Here is a 12,294-nt window from a genome sequence, read left to right as displayed (position 1 = left end):
CGACGTGTCGGGCAGAGTTAACAGCACGCCTGCCAGGACTGACCAGCGCAACATGAACATCTGCCTTTTACCCTCTCAGATTTCGATCGGAGACGGCGTTTAGCCATTACCAACCTGTGTCGCGTGTATCCTGCAGCGACGGCGCACGGGTTCTGTAAGATGTGGGCATGGACGGTGGGGTCACTGGGTCGGCCCTATAGATACCAATATTTTAGCGATCTCAAACCACTTTTTTGTCAAGTTAGCTCAATCAATCAATCAAGTTGCATTTTATATTGTGCTTTTCTAGCTGCAGCAGCCACTCAAAAGCGCTTTACAATTAATTCACATACACACACACACACACACACACACACACACACACACACACACACACACACACACACACACACACACACACATGTAATCTGCTTTTCTCAGAAGCTCCTGAATTTGTTCGTCATTTTCAGTGAGCACTTCTGGTGAGACTGTTGAGTCGAGGGAGCACGCAGCAGTAGTGAGGCCTTGGAATCACTGGGTTCAAGGAAACGGCTGACGCACTGGTCTATGTTTGCCTTCATCCTCTGTGCCAGGGAAGCGAAGTCCCTGTAGCCAGAACCCTGGGCCTTGGGCAACTCGGGACAGGTGAGCACTCGGGTCCAGGAGGGCAGGCAGTACCACATTGTGTTGCTCTGGAGCATCTGGGTGTGCTCAGCGAAGGGGAGGGAGAGATCTCTGAGAGCAGTCAGCTTCTGACACCCACTTGGAAGTAGTTCAGAGCTCAGTCATGATTTTAACATGATCAACCATTTTTATTGTAAGTGCTATCACGGCGAAATTGTTATCAAACCACTTGTTATGGCAAGTCAAAGTCTAAGTACGAACCTGGCCAACATAAGAATGCCTTGATGACTTAGTCACCATGAATTTGCGTGTGTAAGACTCATCCTGCCACCCCTCATTAAGAAAATGCAATTTAGAAACATTATATCAGAAAACGTTAGAAAAGACCTGTGATCAGTTTTGACTGCACGGGGGTGGGGGGCATATTAATGCAGTATAAGCAAGCCCCATGCATGGCATAGTTACTTTAAAGTTACCAAGAGAGAGCCCCAATGAAACAACGCCTGGAGAGCATGGTGGTGTCACATGGATAAGTACAACATCGTGCAATGTGTGTGGCTGATAACCATCAGAGGTTGATCCCCATCAGCAAGCCTGCAGACGAGAGTTCAACAGGACAAGTCAAAGTCTAAGTACGAACTTGGCAAACATAAGAATGCCTTGTAATGATGGCTCGGTGACCAATACCCTCTAACGTCAACCCTCTCCCCGCCTTCTGACAAGTGTTCATGAGCTGATGAAGTGAACAACCAGTATGAGTCATTTTTAAGATGAACATCATTTATGTGCAAAATTAGCCATAGCAAACCCGATTAATTCAATTGTGGGTGTCACACATCTTCTGATCAGGGAAGTTCTGGTTCCAGCGACAGCAGAAAACAGTGGAGAGGCAGGTGGAGCCACATGGTCTCAGATGAGGTTCCGTGGTGTCCCATGGTGTACAGATTAAGGTTAACTTGAAGTTCATGAGTTGGTTGGAATATAGATGATAGTGGAGGTTTTTGAGATGTATTTAAGATAGCCTTAAAGTCTGGCCATGGCTTCATGATGAATTCATCATTTTTATTAGTTGCAGGAAACACCTCAATCAAGTAGCCAAACAGAACAGATTGAAGGAGGAGAAGGTGGAGCTACAGGATCTCAGGTGAGGTTTACACTGCCTTGATAGCCAACTGAGGTGGCAGTACACAAGTTAGTGTTAAATACCATAACAGTGAAAATTCATGAGCTGGTCTGATTTAGTGGGGCTCTCTTTTTGTCTCTATTTGTACCTGTTCATAATTGTATTTCCTACAGGAACCACTGCTATCAACTAGATTATCAGTAGAGCAGACTGGAGGAGAGGCAGTTGGAGCCATAGGGTCTCAGGTGAGGTCTTGCAGTGGCTTAGTAATGTGTTTTTGTTTTTTTACTCTACTTCGAGGTACACAGATGTGGTCACACTACACATTTAGAATACTGGACGGTAAAGCTTGTTGGCTAAATGTGATTGTTCACCTGCCCTCTAATCAGATGGAGACAGAAGCTCCCATTAAACCCCATTGACATTCAGTTGACAAGTGCAACTAGACAAACCATGGAAAACTAACTGGAACAACACTTGCACAATACATTAAGTATACCCTACTTTCTTGCAGATTATGGGTCTGCACAACATTTAAAATCAGAGGGAAAAGGTAAGTAATAAAAGTCCTGTTTTGGACAAGCAAATATACACTGAATAAAGCAAAAGCTTTACAGAGTCACACACACACACACACACACACACACACACACACACACACACACACACACACACACAGTTTCAAACATTGTTAGTTTCAAAAATGTCACCACCATGTTTGAAACCAAAACATATGCCCTTGCTATAAGTAGTTGCATTGTAAGAGGACAGTGCTAAGTCTCAACTGATCGTGGTGGAGGGACTCTAAAAGTCTGTAGGACGGATACTTGTTGACATGAATCTGCATTGCAAGACTCATTCTGCAGTATAATGCAGCCTCATGCATGGCATAGTTACTATATAGCTATCAATAGAGAGCCCCATGAGACAATGCCTGGAAGAATTTTAAACATGCATGGTAGCATCACATGGACAGTACAACATTGTGCAGTGTGTGTGGCTGATAAGTAAACCACACGGAACCATCAGAGGTTGATCCCCATCAGCAAGCCTACAGACAAGAGTTCAACAGGTCCAAGTAGATTCCTTTTAAAATGAGATGGAAATGTCAAGATGCTATCATACGTAAATGACGCAAGGAGCAAATTCAAGCACGAGGAGGATCACCCATTATCACTGAACAGTTATAAACAGTTTTCAATACACTGCTGAAGCTTCCCTGCACATCTTATGTAAAGTAATAATAAAATAATGCACAATGTGCCATATTTGAGCACTTAATGAAGCCAATGGTACAACAATCTATTTTTATTCAGGTTTAGGAATAAGGAGCATTACAGAATCTCAACAAAATGACAGCAAACATACTTTCCTACAAGTAGAAAATTTGGTTTATTTACGGCTTTATACAGTGGGTAAAACATTCCTTGAAAAAATGTGCCAGTTTTTTTTAAGGCATTCAAACTTCAAGAAGTTAACACTGTAAAAAAGTAATTGCACTGAAAGAGCAAGTGTGACAATTATTTTCACAATATTCTTAATAAGATAATAGATTTGGAAGTTGTCTCAGAACAGAGTCTTTGTTTACCAATGAAAAAGTTGAATTTTTTTTTTTAACCAACCATGAGACTTCTTTATGTGGTCCCTCTCATTCATCCTAAATTATGAAGGATTTCAGTCATGCTTGTGTTTCTTACATACAGTGTAGACACGGCAGAATAGTGACAACTCTCTTAGCCCTAATTCACTTCCCTAATTTGCACTAGTCTTTAGTTAGACTGACCTGCCTAGATGTGCAACGACAAAAGTGCAATACCCTAATAAGGCATGTAGGCAAAGTCCTGACTATGATGTTTTCATAATATGAGACAACAGCATAAGTAAATGCACCTGCTGTGCGTGCCTTATTGGCCTTGTCTGAGGGAGAGAAAAGCGAGACAGTCGTACCTGTCTCATTTCCTCAACTGTGGTAAAAAATACCAAATGGAAAGTTAACGATTCTCTCTGTTTAGATCATAGGTGAGAAGTCTGTTTCCACGCCTCAGTGTAAAAGTGTCTCAGTAAAGGTGGTGCACAACCAGTGCTTCAGGTATCTTAACAGAAGTCCCAGGCACCTTCACGACCCAACCAGCGGTATAAATTGTGTCATACACAAGTGGTAAGATCAAGAGAACTTTATTCTCCTCAGAAGACTTTCATCAAGAGCACCTTGGACAGGAGACAACTGGTGTGTAATTACTATCAAAGTATATATGCAGCTAAACTGCGGTTTTGCCAGTGTTGTCAGGTGTGATAAATGGGGGCAGTTCAATAGTGCATTGAATGTCTTGAGTATTTGGCGGTAAAACACAGCAGCTTATGGTTCGATAAGTCTACCGGCTTTACAAAAATAAAGAAGAATTTTGACTGTAAAACAATAATTTAACTTCACCTTCTCTGGAATGAAGCAAAGCGCTACGCATTGATCCTGACAGGTTAGGGCATGAAGCCCAGAGTGAGCAGACACATGATTAGATCTTGCCTGCTTTGGTCATAAAGCAAGGGAACTTCACTGCTGACGTTTTCACTAAACAATTTCAAAGTGCTGCAAAAGGATTAATAAATAGCACATGAATAAATAAGAGGTTAATATTCTCTAATCACTGCCTTGATACCCTGTCCAGACCATACGGCTGTTATGTTCTCACCGAGGCCATTTCAATCCCATTCTGCTGGTTTTTTTTCCCCCCTCACTTTTCTACTACCTGCTTGATATTATGGCAGGTGAAAAAGCTGTGCTTACACGCCTCGCCATGATACTGGCTGTGGCCAATAGTTGGAAAAGACATTTTAAAACATAAAAAATTCACACCTTATGAAAGGGTCTGGGACCATTTAAAGCCAACATTAGTCTCAGGAACTCAGGAATAGGTTTAACTCATGAACAGAAGCAGAGATATCAACCATGGCAATCACCACTGCCAAACTACGGCCCCACCAAAATGCTGCTATTACTTTTGCTACGATCTCTCTTGGTTTAACTAGTTGGCATGAGTTACAGCATCAGTAACTTGCATAACTCAGCCACTTTTATAGCTCCCGTCACCTGTTCGCTGCATTCGAGCCATGATCAGTTCCTTGGACACCCTCTTGCGTCCAGTGGCCAGACCCAAGAAGCACATGAGGTCTATAAAGGCCGTGGTGAGGTTCAGCCTGTAGCCAAACTCACTGGTAGCATAGTCGAAGGGGAACGTGTGGTGGTAGTTGTGGAACCCCTCGCCTGGAAATTGGAAGGAAAAAAAAAACAAGGACAGAAATTTACCATTTTGCTAGATGTCACCATCACCTACACAAAAAATAGTTTCACCAAGCTCTTATGCCATCGAGCATCTTCAAAATGGCAGTGGATGGTCCCGTTACTACACCCGGATATCTGTCGAACCTACCACAACTCCTCATTTTTAAGTGAGGCTAGCGGAGATTTGGGTGAAACAAATAACTAACTTGTTAGCATACAGCTTATCAAATGTATCATCTGTTTAATCAGAAGAATAAGGTGGCTTCAGACAGAGGAGAGCGTTAACTGAAAAAGCCAGGTGCAGTTATTTTAGAGAGTGAAGTTGAACTTTTTTGCAGTTTCTAGAATCGGTTTTCAAATCAAACCTGTTTATTTTCATCTATGTACAGTCGATGTCAAACAAGCCAGCCCTATCTGCATCTCAAGGTTTTAGTCTTTGTGCCAACCGATAAAAATCACATCAGAGTGGAGAAAAAACATATAGAAAACTCATGTGATTGCCGAACTCTGTAACGAGTAGACGCTGCTGCAGAGCTGACCACCGTTTCTATACTAAAACCAGGATATGCAGCACAAAATAAACATTAGCCGCTGGATTAGCAAGTTCCGCCCCACTTTGAATGCCAGACAGCATCAGCTTTAAAAGGGCTCCAATGTGGTACATTGGGCATGACAGGCATTCAGCAGAAAATGCAAATATTTTTTTAAATTTACCAAATGCATAAATGCACACAAAGTAACAAAAACATGATAGAGAAAACATAAAAAGTTATTAGTTTAATTAACTGGGGAGAGTTTCCTTGCTGACAACATGAGTAAAGAATTGCCGTAGCGGGTGGGTGCACGCCTTCCTTACCTACAGCGCTGAACGCAACAAATGGGTTTTCCCTGGGGTTAATGGTCTGGTCATAAGGCCTGTTGCCCCACATGTGTGCAGCGCTATTGACCAGCCAAGTAGCATTGAGAACCAGGGTGTATCTCAGGATTCCAGGGAGGAAGTACCCCACGGCAAGGGATTCACCCCACAGATACCAGGGCACAAACATGGGCACCAGGAAGCATAAGAGCACAACGGAGAGCTTGTAGTTCCTGAGAGGAGAGAGAGAACATTTATTATCAAGTGATAGTTAATGAGAATGTCTTCATGTATATCAAAGACTCAAATCAGTATATAAAGAAGTCAACCCTTAGCTGGCATTCACTCTTTTCATAGCTACACACTGATTTAAGCTATTTCAATGTTAAAACTTCGATCTGTACTGCAAAGTGAAATGTGATTGATGTCTTAATTTATGGCTTCCCGTTGGGATGAACTGCTCTCTAGTTTGTGGCGAAAGTGTTTCATAACAGGCACTGTGGTAAGGTTAAAAAAAAAAAGTGAATTCCTCTATCCATGTCTGCTAAATAACATACCAAAAACTCAACCTCTTCATTAACTGAGTGAGCGATCCCCTAAAGAAAGGAGAAGGTCATTGCTAATGACAAGACAAAGGTTGCAGTTATAGCTCTGCACAGTCAGAAAACACCAGCAAAGCAGGCTAACAACGTTAACCTGACTGAAAACCGTTTGCACTTCACTAAATAAGTTACCCAGATCTTCTGATCATTTGTTGCAGTGAATATTAGTCTCTTTTTGCTTGAGAGCAACAACGCATATTTAGGACGGCTTCCAAAAGAAGCAGGCATGTTGACAAATGACCAGTCACTGTACTCTGTGTGGGCATGGTATAAATGGGTCCCGGGCACAAATTACGTTCCTTATCAGTGAATCTACCCTAGAGTTGTCATCAACCACCCTAACCCACAGTATGACTTCCTGAACAGCTTGGGCCAGAGGGAAGACAAAGGCATTCAACAAAACAGAACTATAGAATAATGAATAAGCTTGCTAACATGTAAATAAAGATGCACCAACGCAGATAGTGGGATCAGCTAAAATGGAGTATCGGTATTTACCCAAAACTAAAATCCGATACTAAAATCCATGAGTAGCATGTCAAATAAAAGGAAAATGGCTTTATTTACTGCATTTTTGGCAGATGGAAGCCTGTATGTCTTTAATGGTGGAACAAATGATAATATGTCAGTTAATTTGCCCATTAACTACAAACTAATGGTCTCTGCACTGTTAAAAATTCGTACTTGAAATCGGTATGGGCAGTGAAACAGTGACAAGGGTACAACCCTACATGTAAGTGGCCTTATTCATTCACTTAACACTTATGTTCATGGGCACTAGCAATCTGACTCACACATAATGCTGGTAGTAAGATTGTGCTGGTAATGAAATCTTTGTACCCAACACTAAATTTGCAAAGTCCCCCCCCCCCCAAAAAAAAGCAGTTGATTATACAATCAGCTCCGGTCGTAACAATATAAATGTCAATTTCTTCCTAGGAGTGAAAGCAATAGGACACATTAAGAGTGGTCACATGTAGCCTATCTTGATGTACATTCCTCTCAATTTCTACAAATTTCAGAATGCTGGAATAACTGTTAGCACATTTTGACTATAAAGGTGTCCATTTTATAGCTCCAACACCAGTACTCAGCACCTTCTAATGTATGTGTAATGTTTTACAAGTATTAACTGTAACTACAGCATAGGGATTTTCACTTCCACAAACGTGAATGTGTAAATCCTATACATTTTACCGAAATGTGCAATGCTGCTTTTTGACACAGGATATTTTGCATCTGGAATAAGTAGAGCGGTGAAGGTTCCTTTTGCAAGACCGATAAAGTTTGCGCAGTATTTGCCGAATCCCAATTCTTCAAAGCCCAAGTATAGTTCTCACGAGAAAAAAAAAGAAAAAAAAAACCAAGACAGGCTAAACACAAACACCACCATACAGAGGAAGTAAAGCGGCAAAATGACTACCACCTTCATGATAGCTCCTCGGAGTGGCACTGTGTTTACATACCGTCTCTGGAACATGACTACTTTATCTGCCTTCAGGTCCGACAGGTCTAGTTTACGGCCCTTCTCGATGACATCAGGATGCTTGCGGACCAGCAGCCAACCAATGTGGGAAAAGAAAAACCCCCGCTTGGCATTATGGGGGTCTGCATCCGTCTCAGAGTACTTGTGATGGACGCGGTGGTCCCTGGCCCACTCATAGACATCATTCTGTACATACAAAAGGAAAGAGAGAGAGCGAATTACACCCAGTTTCCATTAACCTGCCTTCTATGCTCGTGTCACGGGGATCATTGGTATTTGAGATTGAATATTATCCGGAACCATTCTAATTCTCACTTTGTTTTTCAAAGTATTAAGCATAGACATATGATAATTTTCAAGCAGTTCCTGCTGATGAGGCACAACCAGGCACGCATTATTTCATTTCCCACCGACACAATGTATTGTTTTTCCTTTACCTGAAATGCCATGGAGTTGGCAAGTGCGAGGAAGACTCGCAGAGGAAAGGAAGCCTTGTAAGATCTGTGGCTCCACAGTCTGTGTGCACCGGCAGTCACACCAAGAGCACTGATGAGGAAGCACACCACAGCTAAGGGAGAGAGAGGGGGGATATATAGATATATTCAGGGAAACTGTTACTACCACACAAAGATAAATCTAACACCCTTAACAGCAGAGTCAGGAGAACATCATGTTCTTTCCATTCTCACAAGCTCCATCCAAACCTCTCTCTCTCATGGTAATGTTGTTTATGTCGAGAGTCATAACAGTGGGTGCGTGCAGGTCTTCCCTCTCATATTTTATGTTTTTAAACTGTTGAATTTGTATGTGAAGCCAAACAAGGCTGCCACGGATTTGAGGACTGGGGGCCTGCAACTAAAGGACATTCTGTTTGGGTGCTATGCAGCTCACAATGGAATGTCTATCAGAACGGCGATTGTGCTTTGTCTTCGCCAGTGAAATAACATGCAGTCCAGCACTGCAAAGAGACAGGGAAATTATGCATGTTCCACAGGGGGAAACAAAGTTAGGCCTGTTCAGCAATTGAAGTCATGCTTCTCTGGTTTACTGGGGACAAATTCTGATCATGCTGTAAATAGTTTGGCCGCTGCCAGAAATCCTAATTTAGATCCAGACGTTTTCAAATGGGACAGAAAAAAATACATAGGTCAACACATTCCGGGGCAAAAAAAAACAACACATTTGTCACCGACCCATCCGTCTTTTCTACTTTTCATCTGTGCACTTTCGCTGAATGTAAAGCAAAATGTAATATGCAATAAAGTGTGACTGACTGGTGAATTGATTTCAGCTCAAACGTGAAGACTTACAGTCATGCGTTTGTACTGAATAACATTAGGCCAGCCCCCAAATGATGACTCATTCAACACCATAGTATGAGCCATTCAGACACTAAAAAGCCAAAGAGTGCCTGTTTTGCTATCAACACACTAGATCAGCACATTCTGTTCTCTTGCATTTCGTATCTTCGGTGCCCCTGCAGAGAATGGCAGTCAAGGGGAAATGGACAACATGCAGTACAGACAGATGCCCGTCTATCATCAATACTTACACCATGCAAGGGTTAAAACTGATGCGGAAGGGATGAGTACGAGTCCATATAGCGCTGCTAGATGCAAAACGGACATCATAATTATATTTCTCCACACCAGTCTCCTCGGTGGCTTCGGACCCTCTTTCTCTCGATAAGTGTCGTCAAAAACATCTTCCACCGTCGACGTTTCCGTCGCGGCATCTCCGTTCTGGTGCTTGTCGTGGTTGCGACTTCTGGTCTCCGTTTCAATCATTTTGACGAGGGTATCTGTAAAGCGCACAGCGAGAGATCAGATTGCGTTGTTCTGTTAAAAAGCTGCTACATGTGAATTGACGCACACGGCTCAATTTGTTTTTTTCTTTAGCGCCGTTGTCACAACTGGGGGGAAAACAAAATAAGCTGGTGCAGGCTCTTTTCACAAAAGGCAGCGGATAGAGGAGGGTCTTGCCCAAAACCTCGGATGTCGGTGCGCAGGAAGCAACAAAAAAACATACAGAAATGTACAAAACGCGCCTTTCGTTGCCGCTGCAGCAGGTGATCCGAGTTTCGTTACTGCGTACCATCTACTCACCTACTGCGGCGTGTCGCGGCTTTCCTCACTTTCAGGGCGGCCGGAGACACTTTTTTCTTTTTTTTTTTGGTCGGTCTTTACTGCGTGATCACAACGATGCCTGCGACGTTACGACGCTGGTGCTGGTTTTGGTTCGCCCAAGCATCCGATTCCCTGCGCCGACGTCGTTTTAAAGCAATTGGTCGAGAGGAAGTGGATGCTACGAGCTCCCAATATTTCATTGGCTGCCCGTTTATCTGATGTTCACGTTTTGCCACCCTGGTTCCAAAGTCGTCGTCGTCTTTTTTTCCACCCTCATACAGTGTTTGATCACGACGGTTTCCAAGACTTACGTAAACGGTTTCAACAGAGATCGTTTATGTCAACGGCGTTGGCATCCATTTTTTTTTCTACGCTAACGTGACTCACACAGTACATGTTCAGCTGACAGACTATAAAGTAGGTTATTGTTGGTGCAGGACAGTCATAATGGCCGTGTGGTTACGGTAGTGTGCGGGGCGGGATATCAGCGGTATCGCCCTTTGCTTCGTTGCACGGTGTCGCACATTTGAGTCGGCATTACGGGCCATAACAACGTGCAAAAATTGAGGCAGACGATGACAGTAATCAAGTGCAAGCTTATTGTCATATGCACTAGATAATTCGCGGTGCATTGCAATAAAAAGCTCGTGTCCGGACTACTTTCGATGAACGACGCCGCATGCAACCACCATATGCAATACATACAGCTGATAAATCAGATTCGTCACTGGTAATCTGCGACGTTATTTTCGCCTGATGTAAACCGAAAGATGGATGCGAACCAAGCGCAAGTCTGGCTGAGCATTTGGGCATCTTTGCGCAGGCATTTGCGGGATGATGTAGTGCCCATCAGATTATGTTTTGGTACTCTGATATGAGCTATGACCTGTGGATGGGCCCTGTAGGATACTGTGGCATATAAAATCTCCATTGTGTGGCAATTGGCGTCGTAAAGAACCACCCAAACCGTTTACCGAGACAGTATGAATGAGAACTGAAATCACAAATCTCATTATTTCTCTCACAGCAATATAACTTCACAAACTGAACACCCCAAGAATTACTCCAGAGATGTTTTGTCTATATTAATACTTACAATAAGGCAAAATACAGTTTGGTTAGGAAGGGTTTTTTTTGGGGGGGGGGGGTTGTAAGTACACGAGATATAGAGTAAATGAAAGAAAAACAGGTGTCATCATTGTAGCTAACTGGCAGAACCAATAGGCATTATTTGTATCCAGCTGTTCCAGATTCTGTATCAACATTTTTGTTAGGTTAATGTACAGTATCATACAAATTAAAAGTCAAATACCCAAAGGTGTTAGGTTGCGCATATGACAGACTTAAGACATGAGACAACTCTTCAATTTCACCAATTTATTGACTACCCTATTGACATGCTAATGTTTTGGCCAGATGGTCTTCATCAGAGCATGAACCGGAGATGAAGGCCATTACGTTAGCAGGGGTAGGGTATCCATAATAAATTGGTGAAACTGAAGATTTGTTTTTGACTTAAATCTGGTATGAGTGCAACCTATCACCTTCCGGTACTGGACATTTGACATGGAAATGTTTTGTTTGCACCACAGAAAAGAAAATACTGGGGAAGCACAACCATTTTTATTTGGCAGCACGGTGGCGCAGTGGTTAGCACTGTCACCTCACAGCAAGAAGGTCCTGGGTTTGAGCTCTGGAGTTGTCCAACCTTGGGGTCATCCCAAGTCATCCTCTGTGTGGAGTTTGCATGTTCTCCCCGTGTCTGCGTGGGTTTCCTACGTGTGCTCCGGTTTCCCCCACCATCAAGAAGACATGCATGTTAGGGTTAATACTCCTGGCTGTGCCCTTGACCAAGGCAATGAAAAGAAGAACTGGAGTTGGTCCCTGGGCGCTGCATGGCGGCTGCCATAGGATGGGTTAAATGCAGAGAGGAATTTCCCCACGGGGATTAATATATCAACATTTTTAAAAAAAAATAAAAAACCATCAAGCATCATTTCAACCTGCCTCTAAACCTATGGCTGAATTGAAGTATTTCTTGACACAAGAGAACTCAACAGAAATACTTTTTGGTGGTCCTCCAAACAGAGTTATACAAGGAGAAGAAACTCTCAAGGATTGTAGAATTTGAAAAAAGCGCTCATGGTGAGCCACTGAAAGACAGCAGTGGCATTTTCACATCCAAGACCAGTTTAAACATAGAAGTATCTCCCAACTTCAT

At 42.8% G+C, this 12,294-nt stretch overlaps 1 protein-coding gene across 2 annotated transcripts; it reads right to left on the bottom strand.

Annotated features, from left to right (window-relative positions):
• Positions 1 to 3,021: 3,021 nt before the first annotated feature.
• scdb (stearoyl-CoA desaturase b) lies at positions 3,022 to 10,454 on the bottom strand. 2 transcript variants are annotated; one of them, XM_056291376.1, is made up of 6 exons: positions 10,053 to 10,454; positions 9,500 to 9,748; positions 8,385 to 8,515; positions 7,928 to 8,133; positions 5,860 to 6,092; positions 3,022 to 4,985 (listed from the first exon to the last, which is right to left on the bottom strand). In XM_056291376.1, the coding sequence occupies exons 2-6, from the start codon at positions 9,732 to 9,734 to the stop codon at positions 4,786 to 4,788; spliced, it is 1,005 nt and encodes a 334-aa protein (XP_056147351.1). In that variant the 5' UTR covers positions 9,735 to 9,748; positions 10,053 to 10,454; the 3' UTR covers positions 3,022 to 4,785. The 2 variants fall into 2 exon arrangements, with proteins under 2 accessions (XP_056147351.1, XP_056147352.1); XM_056291377.1 differs by lacking the exon at positions 10,053 to 10,454 and adding an exon at positions 9,995 to 10,035.
• Positions 10,455 to 12,294: the final 1,840 nt, after the last annotated feature.

The sequence above is a fragment of the Lampris incognitus genome, chromosome 13 (genome assembly GCF_029633865.1).
Source record: "Lampris incognitus isolate fLamInc1 chromosome 13, fLamInc1.hap2, whole genome shotgun sequence".
In the NCBI taxonomy this organism is placed as follows: Eukaryota; Metazoa; Chordata; class Actinopteri; order Lampriformes; family Lampridae; genus Lampris; species Lampris incognitus.
The sequence above is the reverse complement of the archived record's forward strand: the minus strand, read 5'-3'. Positions and strand labels throughout refer to the sequence as shown.

Excerpts from the sequence above, each read along its gene's own strand:
- scdb (XM_056291376.1), bottom strand. The coding sequence starts at position 9,734 with ATGATTGAAACGGAGACCAGAAGTCGCAACCACGACAAGCACCAGAAC. Across the intron at positions 8,134-8,384 it reads CCAACTCCATGGCATTTCAG|AATGATGTCTATGAGTGGGC; the intron begins GTAAAGGAAAAA and ends TTGTATGTACAG. Across the intron at positions 4,986-5,859 it reads TGTTGCGTTCAGCGCTGTAG|GCGAGGGGTTCCACAACTAC; the intron begins GTAAGGAAGGCG and ends TCCAATTTCCAG.